This window comes from Musca autumnalis, unplaced genomic scaffold (genome assembly GCF_047663935.1).
Source record: "Musca autumnalis isolate F117 unplaced genomic scaffold, ASM4766393v1 scaffold_5, whole genome shotgun sequence".
In the NCBI taxonomy this organism is placed as follows: Eukaryota; Metazoa; Arthropoda; class Insecta; order Diptera; family Muscidae; genus Musca; species Musca autumnalis.
Window position 1 is genome coordinate 142,277,609 of NW_027412088.1, and position 19,695 is coordinate 142,297,303.

General features: G+C 38.5%; 1 protein-coding gene across 1 annotated transcript; it reads left to right on the forward strand.

Moving 5' to 3' along the window:
* The first annotated feature begins 12,731 nt into the window (after positions 1–12,731).
* LOC141386781 (lamin-C-like) lies at positions 12,732–13,523 on the forward strand. Its single transcript, XM_073955695.1, has one exon. It carries the CDS (start codon positions 12,732–12,734, stop codon positions 13,521–13,523), a length of 792 nt encoding a protein of 263 aa, XP_073811796.1.
* Positions 13,524–19,695: the final 6,172 nt, after the last annotated feature.

Genomic DNA, 19,695 nt, shown 5'->3' on the forward strand with positions numbered 1-19,695 from the left:
CCGACAGAGATATACCCTCAGCCTGTGTACATTGAAATATTTTTTGTCCCCAAAATACGTATGTATTTGGGGGTTTTACAAATTTTGGCCGTTTGAACCGACAAAAATGTTGATTAGGATTAAAGATTAAAAGTTTTGCGGAGGAGATACTAAAAGGAATGGAACGACATTGACCGTTATGGAAGTGGATCTCCAGCCACAACATATGGTGCCATAGGGGGTTTTTACACTCTTCGGGCTGTTTGCTCAAGAAGTATGGACTTGCCCCTAAAATATCGTTTACCATCGTAATTGAGGCAGCGTATGCAAGTTGCTTCAACAAAAATCAAAGTGACTCGATATCAGGTCTTAAAGTGAACTTATCCGAAATTTTGTGTGGGTGGTACCCGAAGGAGTGGACCTATGGAGACTATATTGGAACTTCACATTACTCTGGTAGAAAGTTTACGCTATACAAAGTATGGACCAAATCGGTCATTCCCTTGAAGAGTTATCATGCCCACAAATTTTCCGAACATTTTGGAACTTTTGTGGGGGAGGTACCTGAAGGAGTGGACCTATATGGCCCATCTTCGAACTTAAATCAACTCTAGACAAAATATTCCGATACCCAAAATTTGAACCGAATCGATTTATCCGCTCGAGAGTTATCGTGCGCAGATGTTGACTTCCATTTTGTGTCACAGGGTATTCAGTAAGATTTCCCATAGAGACGACAATGCCTTTAATAGAAGACAAAGATGACTTCTCATAAAAAACAAGATGAGAATATAGATAGACCTTTGTGAGAAGACCAGTAAGACTTCTGACGAAAGAGGTTAAAGGTCCAATCATAATTCGATTGATAGAACTTTACTATTGTTTGCAAAAATGTTAATAATCAGTTGGATCAACAAAATAGGGATGAATAGACTACACTTCAGAGGATAGTAAATATCCTGTGAATTGTCCTTTATTTAGTATAATATATTATTGCATATATATTTTCTTATACCTTTCTTTTAAAATAAATAATCATTTTAAAGAAATGTTCTTGTTCCAAATTTAAGGTTATATATCTATAACGTAGAAAAAAATTTTGCCCGGAGTCGGAGTCGAGTTATTTTTTTCGACTCAGACTCCGACTCCGACTCCAGCAAAATTGCTCGACTCCGACTCGTAGACTCCGACTCCGACTCCGACTCCGAAACCCTGGTTGTAACATCGCTCATCGAAACTGTTTGTCTCTCGCTTTGTAACTCTATGGGTGTCGATTAAAATAAAACGCACCTTTTTGGATTTTTCAATCGTATTTCGTATCTACCCAGCAGTAGATAGATGCTCGAACACCTCAATTTCTTCTGCATCTCCACATAGTCTACAGTAGTCGACGCCATTGTCATCATAACTTGAAGTTCCTAACTTATCGATTCATTCCAAACTTTTCGATTGAGAGAAGAGAAATGGTCCTATGTTAAGAGATTTCTGTCCAGATTGCTTTGTATATTCTACATTTAGGTTACATAAGCCTTCTGCGGTGCGCTTGGTGGTGGCTTAACAGATTCAACAACTGGTAAATTGATCGAGCCACCGCAAGCTAATTCATCTGCTAATTCGTTTTAATATCCTCCACAATAGTATGGAGGGTATATTATGTTTGTAAGGCATTGAATCAATCATTTGCGACCCCATAAAGTATACGAGGGTCACTAAAAAACCTTCTGGCCTAGGCAACACGCAGTGTCGCCAGGCGTCATTTGATTGTTTTTTTTTTTTTTTTTGGAAAGTTTGTCAGTTTTTTTATTCTAAGCGTACTCAGGACAGTTTAACATACGACCATGTGGTGGGTTGTTTACAGTGACTTGAAAAACTTTGCAAAAAAATGTAATTTACTTGTGAACATTTTCGTCCGATAATTTTTTACAATTTTCGACGTGGATAATCACGGCAAGAGTGCATCGATCAAACTAAATCTTTGTATGTCAATAAAGGGACATCCTATATCACTATGAAAAACTGGTTTAATGAATTCAATCGTGGCCGACACTCGCAAAAAACGAAAGGCGGGAGGGGCGCCCAAAATCGGCCGTTGTGCCAGAAAAAAATTAAGCCTTTCGAGAAAGGATAATGGAGGATCGCCATCTTATGTAACGTAAAATAGAGGCATCCTTGGGCATTTCTTCCACAAACTAACATTTGATATTGAATGAACACCTGACCGAATAAATGGATTTTTCTCGCAAGATCCAGCAAAATTGGCGAATCGCTCAAAAAAAGCCTCTTGTGGATTGGTGCAAAGAAATTGTGAATAAAAACAATCGCTGTGACTCAAACGAAATTTATAAGATCGTCACAGACGACGAATCTTGGATCTATGCTTATCCGGCGTTTACAAATGCCAGTATTGGCAAGAAAATACAAACCTTTTTCACAAATAAATTTAGAAATTTTTAAATATGTATAGAGAAAAGTATGAATGTATTGGTGAAAATGGTTTGAAACTTTGCTATTGTCTTGCCAATACTGACTGTGTGTAAACGCCGGGTTAGGAGCTCGAAACAATATAGGAATCGACTATTTGGGTCTTCGAAATCGAAAGTTGTTCATGAAAGAAGGGCTTTGAAGCAAATGGTCGCCTGTTTCTTCGGCAATACTGACCGTGTGGCGACTATACGGCTTCAGAAATGTAGGACGGTTAATTCTGAGTGTTACACTACAGTTTGTTTGTCTGAAGTCTCCTGAGGAATTCGAAAAACGAACAAGAGAAGACGAATCGTTCTGCATCATGACAATGCGAGCTCTCACACATCGATTCAAACCAGCGCCTGTTTGACCGGACAAAACTTGGAATTGATGAGTCATGCGCCGTACAGCCCTGACTGGGGATCTAATGACTTCAGCTGATTCCAGCACATCAAGAAAAAAGGCGTGGTCAACGATTTTCGTCGCCAATATACGCTGTAAAAGCGCTTAAAGAGGTGTTATGGAGGTGTCTCAATCAAGACACTCTAAACAACCCAACACATGGTGGTATGTCAAACTGTTCTGAGTTCGCTTAGGCTAAAAACTGTCAAACTTTCCAAAACAAAAAAAAAAGATTAAATGACTCCTAGCGACACTGCATTTTGCCTAGGCCAGAAGGTTTTTAGTGCCCCGCGGATCAGGATATCCGCCTGTCCGTCTGTTGTAATCACTCTAGCGTCCACAATAATTGAGCTATAAGGCTATATTTTTTCCATAGGTTGGTCCAGTTCGAAGATGGCCTTTATCGGACCACGTTTTGGTATAGCCACCATACAACGGTACCTCCCTATTTTCGGTATTTTGAGCACTTTTGCTACAGATTTTTAACCGAACTAGCTGTACTTTGAAATTTTTCCCAGTAGTCGCAAAACTTCTACATCAATATAAGCCCATGTTTGGGTATAGCCCAATGGTTCGATACTTCCGCTTTTCGGTATTTTGAGGATTTTAGCTACATTTTTTGACCGAACTGCCTGTAGTTTGACCCACAAAACGGTACCTTTCAATGTTCGGTATTTTGAGGATTTTAGCTACACTTGTTGACCGAACTATCTGTAATTTCACATTGGAGGTTCCCTATGGTCACAAAATTTCTTCACCACAAATTGTCAATATAGGTCCACAAATAGATATCCCACTCGATTGGAGATTTTTTAGGTACATTTCCAGACCTAATTTATTTTCCACCTACAATTGTGGACAGAAAGGAAAACTAATTAATCCATTTTATTTCCGAATATTTTATGGTAGAGGGTATAAAAAGTTCATCCAGACCGAACTTAACGATGTTTTAATTGTCAATTTTGTTACTATATCGACAAAGTTTAACGATATTTCGTATATCATACAGAGCCAATCTGCTATCAAGAAAAGCTCGCAAGTTTTCGGTTCATGACGTGATATCCTTTAGAATCGCGTGACTGTAGACATACATATATAGCCACGGGACCTGTCACTATCTCTGCTGCTTTCCCGATAGCAAAAATCTGAACGTGAATTAAACCTGAAAGAGGTATATGCTCATCACTTATGCAATTCCTATTGTCTGATTTAAACTGAGTTTACGATCTCTGCATGTCCGAAATGTAAAACCCGCCACGATCCTGACTCTTGGAGTCTAACAGCCGTCCAGAATATCCAGAAGTTGGGAATCCAGGCAATCACAATTAATACAGCAATGTACACATTTGGTACTTTGGACAGCAGTACCTTATTCCCAAATGGTTGCCACCAGACAAGTCCACCATAGGATAAGATGGGCGGAAATACGATTACACACAGCCAGCGTATGACTCATGGTTAGAGTTAATAACTTTTCCCAATGGAGTGCCTGCTGTAGTAGAGTGCATTTCTTCGTCCACTCCTCAGTATTTTTTTATGTCAGTCGACTATCCTGGATGGTACCGAGGTGTTAAACTTCGGGAAAAAGTTCCAATACAACTCCTTCCAAAATTGTTGGGCAAAAATCGAAAATTTTACGTGTTCTGGTTAATAGTACGAGTTGCGTCTTCTCCGATTTGACTGCAAGACCATTGTAGCAGACTTTCTATTATCCTCCTTTCCTAGATTGGAGACTGACATAACCGTTGCCCACAATATACTCTATCCTGTACCAATATGGAGTTTTCGTGATTAGTACGGCAAAGCTCATCATGCATATTTTCTAGCCCCTTCAACTCAGCTGGGAAATTTATCCAGCGGTTGCAGCATTGATGGTGTCCCCGAAAATTCTCTTAGCTTTCTGAGGATTTGAAATACTGGGAAAATTTTCTGAAACATGTGGTCGTGGCAATCTCCTCTTATCCTCGTAGGAACATCTTCGTTAAGCGTGCGAAATGTGGAGCTATATTGTTTGCTCGGTCAGCAGTGTACCACTCTGGTCGCTGCCAGACGGAATTCTAGACAGTTATTACCCACCAAAAATTCAACTCAACATGGTCTGTGCGGTGCTGCGTTTGAAGAGGAAGACTGAGGGTGTGTCTTCCGAACCGACAACGACTTCTTACAAAATAATTCTGCAGGCGGCTATGAACATCATCCAAAGTGCACCCATCCTCTACACCGATTACATCTCAGCCATGTGGTGATGTAGATCTGGTATTCCACCATATCTCGGCACGGACCAAATCCATCAGAATCCATCCGTCTGTCCATGTATTTTTGTAATTGGAGTACAGATCACGTTTATTGTCTGACTCGGAAGAAAATTGGGAAAGATCTGTTTTAACCAAAGGTAGGAAGCTATTTGTTTTGGTGAGATTTCGGAGTCGATTTAGTCATGTCCGTCCGTCTGTCGATCTGTCTGACTGGCAGGAGCGCACGATAACTCTCGAACGGATCGGCCGATTCGGTCCAAATTTTGGCCATCGTAATGTTTCGTAATGTTTAAGTTCGAAGACGGGCAGTATTGGTCCACACCTTTCGGTACCTCCCTCTTAAAAGTGCAACAAAAAATCAATAAATGGTACGCAGGATTTTCTTGAACGGAGCAACCGATTTGGTCCAAACTTTGGATCTCCAAATATGTTGTCCAAATTTAGTTTAACTTTGAAAATTGTCCGCATCGGTCTTCTCCTGGAGGTGCCTCCTCTACCAATTTTGGGATACTGTTTATTGAGATATTGTGTTTTTTAGTGAGCAAGTGTTTCCTGACATAGTGGTTCGAAAGCTCTGAATTATACGCTGTTTAAATAAAATGACTGGTGGGCCGATATCTATCCAAAAGAAATGAAACTCAAAATAAGATCCACTTCCAAAATGGACTAAGTAAATCCATTTCTTTCATGTACTTCTTCCTCAACACTTTTGAGATTTAATCCTAATCCATGTTTTTGTCGACAAGGTCGAATGTCCAAAAAGGGCCATGGAATTCTGAATTTGGTTTTGGTATTCGATTTGTCTGTTTCCGCTTAAATTCACATAGGCTGAGGGTATATCTCTGTCGGCAAAGCCGACACTTAAATCAATTTTCCACGAAACCCTTTATTTCTAATCAAAGCTTAGTGATAATTATATTCGATTTGTAATTATTTGAGCTTTTATAATTGTGATAGTAAATTTGGATATAGCCTTTTCACGAACAAACACAGCTTTCAATCACTGCTTTGTATTCCCATGTCGAACATTTCATGTATCGACAACAACATCTGTCATTGTTGGTGACAGCTTCTTCGCAACGTTTTATGAATTGTTCCGAAATGTATTCTCATCACTACACTTTCCGACATACAAATGCATACCATGCATACAAGGCAAACAAGAACACACACACTCACTCACACACAGCGGCAACATACACATTTGGCATGGAATCATCCATTATCATCATCCATTGATGTTAAAAATTAAAATTTTGTTTAATTACTCAAGCTTATGAATTACAACAAAATTTTGTGAAACGAAATTTATTTCGTCGTACAGGGTGTGGAGAAAGAAATAGCAATGCATGGTTATTGATTTTCGGGGGCACACAATTGCGTATATGTTACGACAATAATCATACGTACCAATGTCAGTAAGAAGAAATAGATTCAACACAAAGAACTTTAAGGCCTGTCTGTTATGGCATCAGACGACGAGGGAGATGCTCTAGCAAAGCATCTTGAACAGCTTACACAATAGGTAAGCTGAAATACTGTCCGTTGCGAAGCTTTTCGGCAACACGGTAGTGTTTGGTGTCGTGCCTAAAACCTACCACAACATAATCAATTTGTGTCTGGTGTTCCACTAAACATCCTTTCGTTATTTTTGTTACTCTATTCTTTATATAAAATAAACTTAAAATGTTGGCAAGTTTTTTGTCCCCACCCTGTACCATTCGCCAAATAAACATACATTCATCAGCAAACATGCACAACATATCAACAATGGACATTAACATCGACATCAACACCATTATCAAATGTTGTTAAAAGCACAATTCCAAGTTTACCCGGATTTATCCTTACAATAACAACAACATTGGCAATAACAACGATAAAAGCAGAATATCAGCCAGCTCCTTCAAAAGAGAGACAGAGTGAGACAAAAGACGACCGACCAGCAATTGGCATCATCAACAGAAACAATGGCAACAACATTGACAACAGCAACAACACATGAAGGATTTTGTGCTTTATCATTATCTGTGTGTTGTATAGACATGTGTGTGTGTTTGTGTTGTGTGTACAACCAATCATCTCACATTGTCAAATAATGGATGCATGAGAAAATTCGACATAATTGCATCTGCTAGGGAAATGCTTAAACAAATTGAATTGTGCGATGAGCATCGAACAGGCAGGCCGGCATGCATGCTGGGTAATCAAAATGTTTGTGTAAATGTTAAATGTCGACGAAACACGCAAAGGAAACGGATTTCTATGTTAAAAATTTATTTAAAATAAAATGAAAATTGGTTTTCGACAAGGATTTGATAGCAGCAATGTGACAAGGTTGGTAATTAATGTTGAACCTCAGAGGAAATCTTTGAAGGTAGAGAGTTGGGGTCGTTTAGGAGCTAGCACCACAATTTTGCAATTTCTTGTGCCTCATTCAATCTGAAATCTCTTGTTCTGAGATGTCCTTCAATCTGGAATACCTTTGTTTTGAGGTGCAATTGCTTCTCAGTGGTTGCCCTGAACTCGTTTATGTAAGGTACTACTACAGGGGCTATGTTACTGCATTCTGCGTGAAGAAAATAGCCAGTGAATCGTCGTCGTCATCGGAATACGAGACTCTTAACACCAGCCGTTGCTGTTTCAAACCCAGAAAATGCATCCTTTTGATACCCTCAGCCTTTAGGCTAACAAGGGTATATACACTTTGATACGACCAAAAATGTGCCTCATCGAAATAACGGTTTTAGCCCTATGTATGTTTGGACGAAATGTGTTTGAGACAATTTGGAGTCGTTTTAGCCATGTCCGTCTGACTGTCTGTCTGATTAATGCGCACGATACCACCTTAAAATTTGTCTGCAGAGGTCCACGCCTTCATATAGCCCCAATGGGACGGTACCTCCCGATTTGCGGAATTTTGTAGGTTTTAGGCTGATTATCACACCAAATGGCTGAAATTTGGTATTAAGTCTTCTTTACGGGGCTTATAACGTTCTACCAGAAATCTGTTGGTATAGGTCTTCCTATAGCCCCCATAGAACCGTGCCTCCTCATTTTCTGTATTTTGGTGTTGTGGCCTTAATATCCACCCGAAATGACTGAAATTTGGTGCTTAGTCTTCATATTTTTTGTGAGCATATTTAAAAAAAATTTTTGACCGATTAGTGATCAAAAACTGTAAATTTTTTGTAAAAAATCGAATTTTGATTTTCGCTGTTCACCATTTTTTTTTTAATTTATATTTTTAAAATTCTTTTGTTTTAAAGCAAGATTATTAGGTATTTAATAAGTCCACAAAAATATATGATGATCGGTTCATTCGTTTTCGCGCTATAGTCAACACCGCAAAACGCTTTGTTAAAAAGAATGGTATCCTGTGACTGAGGTGGTCGCTGAAAAAGAGAAATGATATGTTCGTCTGCAAACCTCTGCAGCTGGAACCTTTATACGTTTAAAGTACTCACTTTTCACAACTCAAACAGCCAATAATATCGATATACACTTTTATACAATTTTTTCCCACTCCATTAATTTTAAAATTTGGTTCACAAAATCGATTTACTAACAGACTTGGGTAGCTGTAAACACCATATGATCACTATTTACTCCCAAGCTAAATTAAATCTACGTTAACTACATCCAAAGCAATCTTAAAAATTTATTTTAGGACGATAAATGACTTTAAATATTAAAATTTTGGAGCATAATACAAGTTATTAATTTAAGTAAAATAAGGACAAAAATACACATTTCCAACAATTATCGGATTTGAACCTTCACATGGACAAAACTACTTAACAAATCAATACCATAAATAAAATTCCTTGAAATTGAAATGTTTACTTTATATTCTCATCAATAAATTTGTATTGCGAAGTACTTGACTTTGACCATTTTTGGCCACGGTCGTGACACTGTGCAGCGCTGGCAGGGACCACAAGATATGCCGCACATTTTCTGCTCTCCAAATAAACTCACAGATTTTCGCCTAATTGATCTGTCGCATCAACCTGTTGAAGTGGCTACCGTACTGCAGGTCCCCACCCAAAATACCCAATTCCACCAAATAACTGTCACAGATCGACCCGCAGACTTACGCCCAATTGATCTAACACGGTGCTCTTGAAACAATTTTAAATGGAAGGTGCTTACACCTCGGAGGTTTTTGCGGATTCTGAAACTACAATGTTCATAGATGAGAAAAATCAAAAAACAAAAAAAAAAATCGCCGGAGCGCTTTTTAAATAAATCGCGATTTAAGTTGACATTTTTAGGGGTTGTTTAGGTTTCCACGATTTTGCTTAGAAACCGGAAGTCCTATCAAAATGGGACTGAAGAAAATGTTGCAGCTGTGAAATTTCTCTACAAGATTGACCTTTACGGTATTCTCGTCGGTTTTACCGTTTTTGAGATATAGAAGTTCAAATTAGGGCAAGTCAAATTCAATTAAATTCTGTATCGCCCCCTTATAAAACAATGTCATGAATGCAAATTCCCAACTTAAACTTATATATCTAAAACAATGTTACAACTTAGGATAAGATACTTAAGCCAGTCTTGTAGAGAATTTGCGCAGCTTTAAGATTTTCTCAGGTCCCATATCGATAAGCCTTACCGTATTCTAGCAAAATCGCGAAACCCTAACGAAAAAACCTAAAAATGTGAACTGAGCTTCTTTATCTCAAAAATGGTACATGCTGGGAACAAATAAGAAAAGTCAATCCTCTAGAGAATTTTCACAGCTACATCATTTTCTTTAGCTTCATTTCGATTGGACTTGCGGTTTCCAAGCAAAATCGTGAAAACCTAAAAAACACCTAAAAATGTGAATTTTGACCGCGATTTATTTAAAAATCCCTACATCGATTTTTTCTTGTTTTTGGATTTCTCTCATCTATGAACACTGCTGTTTCCGAATTCACAAAAGCTTTCCCTGTGTAAGCGGTTTTCATCAAAAGTTAGTTAAGGCGCACCCTTCATGGCATTGTTTTATAAGGGGGAGATACAGTCAGTGCATTGTCCCAATTTGAACTTCTATATCTCAAAAATGGTAAAAACTACGAAAGTACCACAAAGGTCGGTCTTATAGAAAATTTTCATAGCTACAACATTTTCTTTAGCTCCATTTCGATTGGACTTGCGGCTTTTAAGCAAAATCGTGAAAAACTAAACAACCCCTGAAAATGCCAACTTAAATCGCGATTTATATAAAAAGCGCTCCGGCGATTTTTTTGTTTTTTGATTTTTCTCATCTATGAACATTGTAGTTTCAGAATCCGCAAAAACTTCCAAGGTGTAAGCACCTTCCATTTAAAATGGTTTCAAGAGCACCGTGCTAAGGCATCGAACTGTGGAAGTGGCTTCCTTACTGCAGCCCCCTTAAAAATCCCACCAAATAACTACGACAATCCTTCACACACGCACAATGTACCCCATCGATTCTCATGACATAATCTCTGATTAATGTATATTTCCACATTTCATCCTTCTGAAAGATCATATTGCACCAGTCTATTTAATATAGACCTATCTCACTTGCGCCTAACTCTAATGACCCGCACATTAAATGTATGGTGGTAGCAGCAAGTGCCGAGGTAGTGGTGCTTAACGTATACATCCCGCCAATAAATGTTGTCCAAGTTATAGACCCAACATTAGCCGACTTTTGGAAGGTCATAACCGACTGGTCTTGGATGACTTTAATGGTCATCATGAGTAAAAGTATTCTATCCTCGACAATAACCGAGAGGGGTATAGTGCTGGCTGAGCAGATTGACAAATCTACGTTTTGCGCGTCAATGAGGACGCCCCTAACAGAATTGGCAGGGAGTGTCCCAATTCGTATATAACCATCGGGTCACCTGATCTGACAAATGTTGGACAATTTTGTACAATTGTTTTATCTGTCTTGGTAGTTTTCTATTCAACGACGCATGAGGTCATTGTGTGATTAGGGCCTATATTTAAAGATAAGAAAACTGTCGGCCATAAATTGTGTATTTTTATTACCCACGAAGCATTATGCCTGCTGGGTGCATAATGCATTTTTAGGTACATCGTGCATTTTGTGCGTCTATTTATTTTTGGGTTAGATTTTAAGGTATAGTTGAAACAAATAACTAAATAAAGAGTGAGTCTCTCTACAACCCCGAGGCAAATAACATCTCGCGGCGGTTTCATTTTCTTTTTGTCCAGTTTTCTTGGGTTCACTTGTGATGAGATCGAAGAGTCGTCTCATCATTTGGTGACCCCCGACGAGATAGACTCGCGAGTTCAAAAAGGACATTTGTGTAGTTTATTCGTTTTAGTGTAGTGACGTGTTGGGCTCGCATTTTTAAAAAAGAAAAGTGTTGTAGTCTATCCGTAATTTAGTAGCGAGATAAGCGCGTAGTAAAAAGTTACTACGTTGGATTTATCCGTTATTTTAACTAACGCAATAGGCGCGAAGTCAAAAGTGACTACGTTAGGTTTTTGATGTTAGTTAGGTGAAAGGCCAACAGTCGAAAAAAAGGCAGTGTTGCGTCGATCACCATAAAGAATCGCGTAGTGAAAAAGTGTCTATGGTAGGATTCTAAAAGTTATAAAAACCAAGTGTAAAATAAAGTGACAAAAAATGGAGCTTGCGAAAATGAATTTCGAAGAATTCATCCAACATCAAAGGTTGTTGGGCGAGTATATTGTGTCGTTATATTTAGAAATGAGCAAAATTGCTCAGAACAGTGTATCCAAGGGGACTAGGGAAAAGTGTGATGTCATTGTTAGTTCCTTCACGGAAGCCAGAAGGGATTTTATAGACAATGATAGAGAGCTCCGGAATATAGAAAAAGTTCCATATAAAATGCACAGCATATTCGCATCAGGTGTGCGGTATGCAATTAAAAACTTTGACGTATTATATCGTCAGGTGAGAACAGACATGGGTGTAGAGTCGAAAATAGTTTCTTTGGAGTCGCGAACTCCTTCTAGATTTAAATATATAGCTGAGATGGACAGCTTAAGTCCATTAGCGCAGTATGAAAAAAGATACATACTGCGCCATTCTACCACAATAAAAGGTGGTTTAATAAGAAATTTGGAATATTGTTTGAATGAGTTGGAGACCGAGATAAGGACTGAGTTTCCAAATAGAATATATATGAAGGAAAGATACGATATTGCATCATTAATATTGATGGAATATTTGAGGGAATTTCCTGAAGAAGAGAATTTCAATTTTTTAAAAATTTGCTACCACATAGTGCGAAGTGGGAACATTTCGAGATTAGAGCCTAAAAGAGTCAGAATTAGGGATTATCTAAAGTTTTCAGGTAGTGTAGGGTCCACTCAGAAAGTTGGTGATGACACGGAAACTACGGAAACTGAAAATGAAAACGTTCGCGTTGATGTTTAGCGAAAGTTCGAAAGTGTAATAAGTCTACTACGGAAAGAGAATGAGAATTTGAAGTCCAATTTAGAGCAAAAACGAAAGCTTACTCAATTGCTGAAGGAAAGGCTCAAGATGAAAAAAGGAGACGTGCTGAGTTGGAAAACAACATTCAGAGTCAGCGTGAAGAACTTGCGTGCAAGGAGCAAAATCATTTTCGAGATATTAATGAAATACGCTCTCGTTGTCAAGTTGAAATAGATGAGATGGACGGTCGCATCTCTAAACAATACGAAGCAAGATTGCAACAGTCTTCGGAAGTGATACGTGAACAATACGAAGAATTACGTGCCTCACGTACACGTATTGATGATTTGAAAAGTTACATCCGAGAATTGGAATCTACAAATGCTGTATTAAATGCCCGCAATTGTGACTTAGAAAAATTGCTCGATAGTGAACGTGCACGTCATGTTGCTGACATTTCCAATATAGTAGCCGACTTTCAACGATGCCGAGAAGAAATGTCACAACAACTACAAGAAAGTGCTGTCGACGACAAAGTACTATGTGGCGAACAAGATATAAGCCAAACGGAATATTTTGTAATCAGCAGAGAGAATGGCATAAAAATTTCCAAGGGTGATGCTAACGCAAGGGTACAAAACAAAGGTACCAATGAAGTGGGAATCGAGGGTTGGCAAATTAAACGTAAAGACAAGACGTTCTATTGCCCTCACTACGAAAATATGGCGGCCGGCTCTTCCTATGTTACGGGCGCAACACATGAACCACCAACCAATGTTATTATGGTATCACAAAGATGGCAAAGTGCAGATAACATAGAGATATCGCTGAATAATGCCGATGGTGAAGAAGGAAATGATGCCAGAAGTAGTTTTCGAATTTGGTCTGGTTATGATGGTATAATCAATAAAGCAATCACAATTAAAAAGAAATATCCTACCAAACGAAAATGGATATACTATGTAATTCATCGATGGAAGAGAGATCCACGTCCTAGCTGGTTGCTGAAGGTGTTGGGTGCCATCACCTAGATTTAAGTCCTTATAACGTTTTATATTATATTTAGCAGTTCCAAAATGAAATGTAATTGTAGTAGTACTAAAATTATTTAGGTTATAAAAAGATAAGATCCATATACATACATACATATAATTGTTAAAAGATTAGGATCTTTTCACGGCGGGGAGTATGGACAATTTTGTACAATTGTTTTATCTGTCTTGGTAGTTTTCTATTCAACGACGCATGAGGTCATTGTGTGATTAGGGACTATATTTAAAGATAAGAAAACTGTCGGCCATAAATTGTGTATTTTTATTACCCACGAAGCATTATGCCTGCTGGGTGCATAATGCATTTTTAGGTACATCGTGCATTTTGTGCGTCTATTTATTTTTGGGTTAGATTTTAAGGTATAGTTGAAACAAATAACTAAATAAAGAGTGAGTCTCTCTACAACCACGAGGCAAATAACATCTCGCGGCGGTTTCATTTTCTTTTTGTCCAGTTTTCTTGGGTGCACTTGTGATGAGATCGAGGAGTCGTCTCATCAAATGTCATCATCTGTCAACCCGTCGTTTCTCTTGGGTCAGATCATCTCCCCATAATTATCTCCATCAGCAGGGAAATCTAATTGGCCTAACTTCAGAGAGTTCGCTGATCACCGCTTTCTAATGTTTGGCTACCAGAGAGGAAGTCCCGAGACATAATCACTGCTGCAGCCGCTCGCCATATACCTGCTGGTCGAATAACCGAATTGAGACCAAATATCCCAGTACAGGCAAAGGACTAGCATATGAGCGTAATGAGTTTCGTCAAGCAAGCCCAGTACTTAACAGGCTGGTTGGTGAGTATAGGCGGAACAAGTGCATACATCATCTGAAGAGCTGCCACATTAGAGCTGGGATAAGTGAATTGTGGGCCTAGGTTAAGTCACTCTCGAACCGCATAAAGAAGGAAGGTATGACCTCAGTCACGTTTGGCAACGTTACGCTGACTGATCCAAAAAGGTGCGCAAGTTATTTTAATCGACAGTGTGTCATTAGGAACGCGTTACATTAAAACCCCAACGGCCCTCGAGATGGGTAGCTGACAATGGAAGTTAGCAGGTTGGTCGGTGAACATAAGCGGAACAAGTGGATAATTCGTCTGAAGAGCTGAAACATTAAAGCTAGGATAAGTGAATTGTAAGCCTAGGTTAAGCAAGTCTCGAACCCCATAAAGAAGGAAGATAGGACCTCAGTCACGTTTGTCGACGTTACGCTGACTGATCCAAAGAGGTAATTAAGTTTTTTTAATCGACAGTTTGTAGCGACAGGCCGAAGAGAAGAGTACTACGTCGCATTTGATATCTTCGTTCTCGAATGTAATCACCACAATTCACAATGGTTGATGTTGCGGATGCCGTCGGGAATGCTAAATCATCCAAAGCGTTGGGCTCTGATGGAATCTCAAGAAGAATGCTGAAACACATAGATGAGCCGTGTTCGAGTATCTCACAGTTCTCAATCTGAAGCTAGCCGCCCACATCGTTACCGAATTCTGGAAAATGGGCAGGGTGATCCCGCTACTGAAGCCAGAATGCCAGCAAAGGTGAATCGTACAGACCGATTTCGCTTTTGACTCCCGTAGCAATGACCCTTGAGGATGTAATCCTCCCCAGCGTCAGAAATAGCTATGTAGTTGCCTATCAGCGCATAGCACCACAGGACTATGTTCGTTGCGCTCGGCTTATCAAAAGCCTGTGAAAGTCAATTTTGAAACGTTGGATAATAGATTATATGTTTGGACGCAAGTCGTTCGTGGAATTCAGGAACAAGAAATCAAAGCCCCGTAGAGTAAAACAGGTGGGTGATATCACCGGAACTGTTTAATTTCTAAGTCTCATGTATTCTGCCCCCTCCAGACTACTACTATCTTGGCGTCCAGTACTTTCGCTGATGTCATTTGTTGAAGGATAAACTTTTATTTGATTGATCGTGTTACATTTTTCCACGCGAGTGATATGAAAATATCAACCACTAAATCTTCGTACAATCTGTTCACCACATGGGCCTGCAGCGGTAAGCACTGATGGTAGCCGAATTCCGACCACCAACTACCCCAAGATCCAGCGGCCACATTTGACCCCTGTAGACGGCATTGAGATGCGGATGATTGTATGGTCTTGGCGTTAGGTACCTTCCCTGATGTTATTTGTGAAAGACTGAACTCTTATTTTTCTGATCTTACCAACTTGGACATCGACAGCGGAGATGAGGAGACAAAGATTCTTCCAGTACAAGTGACATGCTCTCGTTGCAGTACTTGGTCGGGTGTTACCGTGGGAACCATCCTAATCACAATATAGTGGACTTAGGCATGTCATGATCTAGAAAGAGAGGTTCCACGTTACAGGAGAGAACCCCTAGATCAGCAAGCCTATAAAGCAGGTTTAAATAACATTAACACAGATGCAGTCGCACATGCCATAACCAACTATCGTAAGAATGCGGTACCGGGAGAACATCGCAGCTGAGGAACGTCAGTTGCCACGACAAACCAGAGTAGTTTTGGTTCAACTATGTATGGAATGGTGCGGCCTTAATTTCTATAGGGCAAGGATTTATGACACAGTGCCAAACATCTGCCCAGCATGCGGCAAATCCACTCAACTAATTCCAGTAGTCTTGTGGCTACAACCCATTCCAAGAACTGCAGATAGACCCAGATCTAGATTAAGCAAAAACATGAACTTACAAACATATCATACAACAACCACTTCACTCGGACACCTTTGGTCATCCTTGGGGATGACTTGGGGATTTATAATCAGTTCCTAACAGAGAAATGTCCATCGGAGTTACATAAATAACTTTTCTTTGCCTCAATTTGCTTCCTAATAAAAAACAACAGGAAAGCCCTAAGTGTTGATTCTTCTCCTTTCGACAACGACATTTGCTGATGACAGGATTTGCCAAATTAACATTAACGGGCAAACTTCCTTGCCATTAGAAAGAACATGGTAATTAACATTTCAAACGAATTTGAGTAATGACATCCAAATTTTCATTCCTGTTGCAATTATTCAACAAGAAGAACGGCAATTCTCCGAAAAAAAATTCAAACCAAATGAAGAAATGTACAAAACAAACAAAAAACATCAACGTTTCCAAGGAATAAATTCACAAAAATATAATTACAACAAGTGTTGGTGGTGGCGGTGTTCTTGCATTGAAGTGAGAACTACTGGCTGCCTGGTAACGACAACCCAAACAAGGCAGTAATAGAAAAATGCCAAGGAAAAAATCACCACAACAAATGAAATAAAACCCCCAAACAATTTATGACAAAATTTCGTTGGAAAAAACAAGTCACACACACGTATATACGAATACACACAGACTAACATCATTTGGGTAAGGTGCTATCACCATTGGTGTTGTCGTCGTACATTGGAACTCCCAATGGTGGCTCAAACACTAATTGAGGAAGGAAACAAACGTCTCAAACACGAAATGAACTAAAAACTGGAAATGAAATGAAAGTTTTGTTAAACGAATTGAACTGTTGCCACCATCATAAGGTCGTCGTAGTTGTAGTCGTAGTCATCGTCATCGTTTCAACTCCGCCGTACGCACACTGAGATTGCAAGAATGTATTTGACTTGAATAAAACTTTGGCGTACAAAAGTCAAAGTTAAGTGGCACCAACTTCGAGACCAGAGCAAATCTTTATTTCTTTGAGTTTTTTTTTCATAGAAATGTTGGTGTTTGATAAATGGTTAAGGCAATTGCTAAATTGGAAATTTTATTGATGAAAATATATTATCGAATTTTTCAAGTTAATGTAATGTGTAATGTAATAATAAAAGTTAGAGGAAATTAAGTTTTTCAAACTTAAAATTTCTAATCGGAAATTTTGACCGATTCGTGAAAGGGGCGGAACAGCTTTTGTTATACGTGGAATAAAAATGTATTTTATAAAAAGAATAGTAAACAAAAAGACGTGAAAGTACGGTAAAAAAATTCTCAGATCTTCAAAATTTTTTTCAATTCTATTTATTAATGCGTTCTATTAGTCTATTTTACTTTGATATTTACATCATTCTTATCAATAATTCGAATTTTACATTGATTATTTATATAAGCTTAAACAGTGGTTTTCTCATATTTTAATTTAATTTTATTGCTTTTCAAAATAGTCAGGCTTAAACCCATACTCGTTGTTTTAATATTTTATTAAAACAACTTTAATTTATTAGTGGGAAAAAATTGGTGCTGCTTACCAAGGGGTAGGGCAGGGAAGACTATAGTTTCGGTCTCGCCACAGATCCTCATCACTTCCCTTGTTTCTTGTTTTTCAACAAGAAATTTTTATACCCATGTGTCAATTGCTCGGTCAAATAGATGCGCGACCAAAGAAACACTCTGATCGAGAATTTCTTTGGCACTACCTAAACTCCAGCAAATTCACTTGTAAACAAAACCAAATCTTTCCCACTGCTATGCGTTCGTTGAGTCTCAACGAAAAACACACAAATAATTTGTTGGTATTGTTTATGACAGCAATAAACCACGTATATATTTGAGCGAGCAATTGACACTTGGGTATAAAAAGTTTCTTGTTGAAAAAAGAAACAGGGAACTGATGAGGATCTGTGGCGATCCCTGCCTTACCCGTTGGTAAACATCCCAATTTTTTCCCACTAATAAATTAAAGTTGTTTTATGAAATATTAAAACAACGACTATGGGATTAAGCCTGACTTTTTTGAAAGCAAAATAGAAGTCGTCATTCCAAATAAAAATCGCCAACCCTCCTTTTTAAATATGTATCATTTTAATTGATTTGATTTTTTTTAAGTTTTATAGAACAAACGGGGGTATATACACTTTCATACGGGCAAAATGTGCCTCACCGAAATAATTAGGTCTGGACGAAATCCTTTTCAGACAATGTGGAGTTGATTTAGCCATGTCCGTCCGTCTGTCTAGCTGGCTGGAGCGCACGATAACTTTCGAACGGATCAACCGATTCGGTCCAAAATTTGGCTTTCGTAATATTTTGTCCAAACTTAGTTTATGTTCGAAGATGGGTTATATCGGTCCACTCCTTATGGTACCTCCCCCACAAAAGTTCGAAAGTGTTCCGAAAATTTTATGCGCACGATAACTCTTGTTCAAAGTATGGGTGAAATCGGTTACTCCCATTTCACCCATACTTTGAACATCGTGAAATTTCTACTAGTCTTAGAACGGATATGCCGACTCGGTCCAATATTTGGCCTTCGTAACATTTTGTCCAAACTTAGTTTAAGTTCGAAGATAAGCCATATCGATCCACTCCTTTGTGCGCACAATAGCTCTTGAAGTGAGTGACCGATTTGGTCCATTTTACGTCGTTTTTACATTTTACGTCCTTTAACATAAATTCTGTCAAATTTTGGTAATGATCGGTCAATCCGAACAGAAGTTATAAACAAATGTTTACTCAGAATAGTAGTGAAGGTCAAAGAAAACTGTAAACTTTGAGAGCTTCTCCTGCAAAACTCACTTTTCAGACTTAGCATACTATTAATTGGAGGTGTCGATATAATCAAAGACCAACATTTTAGAAAATTTCAAATTATGGCAACAGATTATGTAAAAACATTACGTCAAAGTTTTTTTCTTGCGATTTATAATAAAAACGGTCAAAAATAAGAATTGCCTATTACATGGGGTGAAAATAAAAGAATTGCATAATTTACCAGATCTATGGTTTCTTGGAGAATTACCAAAGTTGTGTTCCTTAGTGAGTTGTCTATCTACTTTGGACATGGAGCTTTAATGAGCATAAATAGCCCAAAATTAAGGCTCCGCCTGCTACACTCTAAGTGCACTAGTGGCTCAATCTTTAGTAAATTTTCTTTCGTCGGGGAATCTTTATCGGTTTCGTTTTCTTAAAATGGACCAAAAATTTTTAAAGGGTTGTTATCAGGATTTTGACCCGAGACAGTTTAGAAGATGTCTTAAGATGTTTGGTATTCGAAATGAGTTATATCGGTCCACGTTTTTATATAACCACCACAGAACGGTACGGATTGATTTTAGGTATTTTGAAGCATTTTACACATCATCGAACCAACGCGCCTAACATTTGTTTTATCGTTTTCGCTAGGGGAATAAAATATTCCTGCAAAGAATTGTCGGTATAGGTATCAATTTCCACAATTTTAGATGGA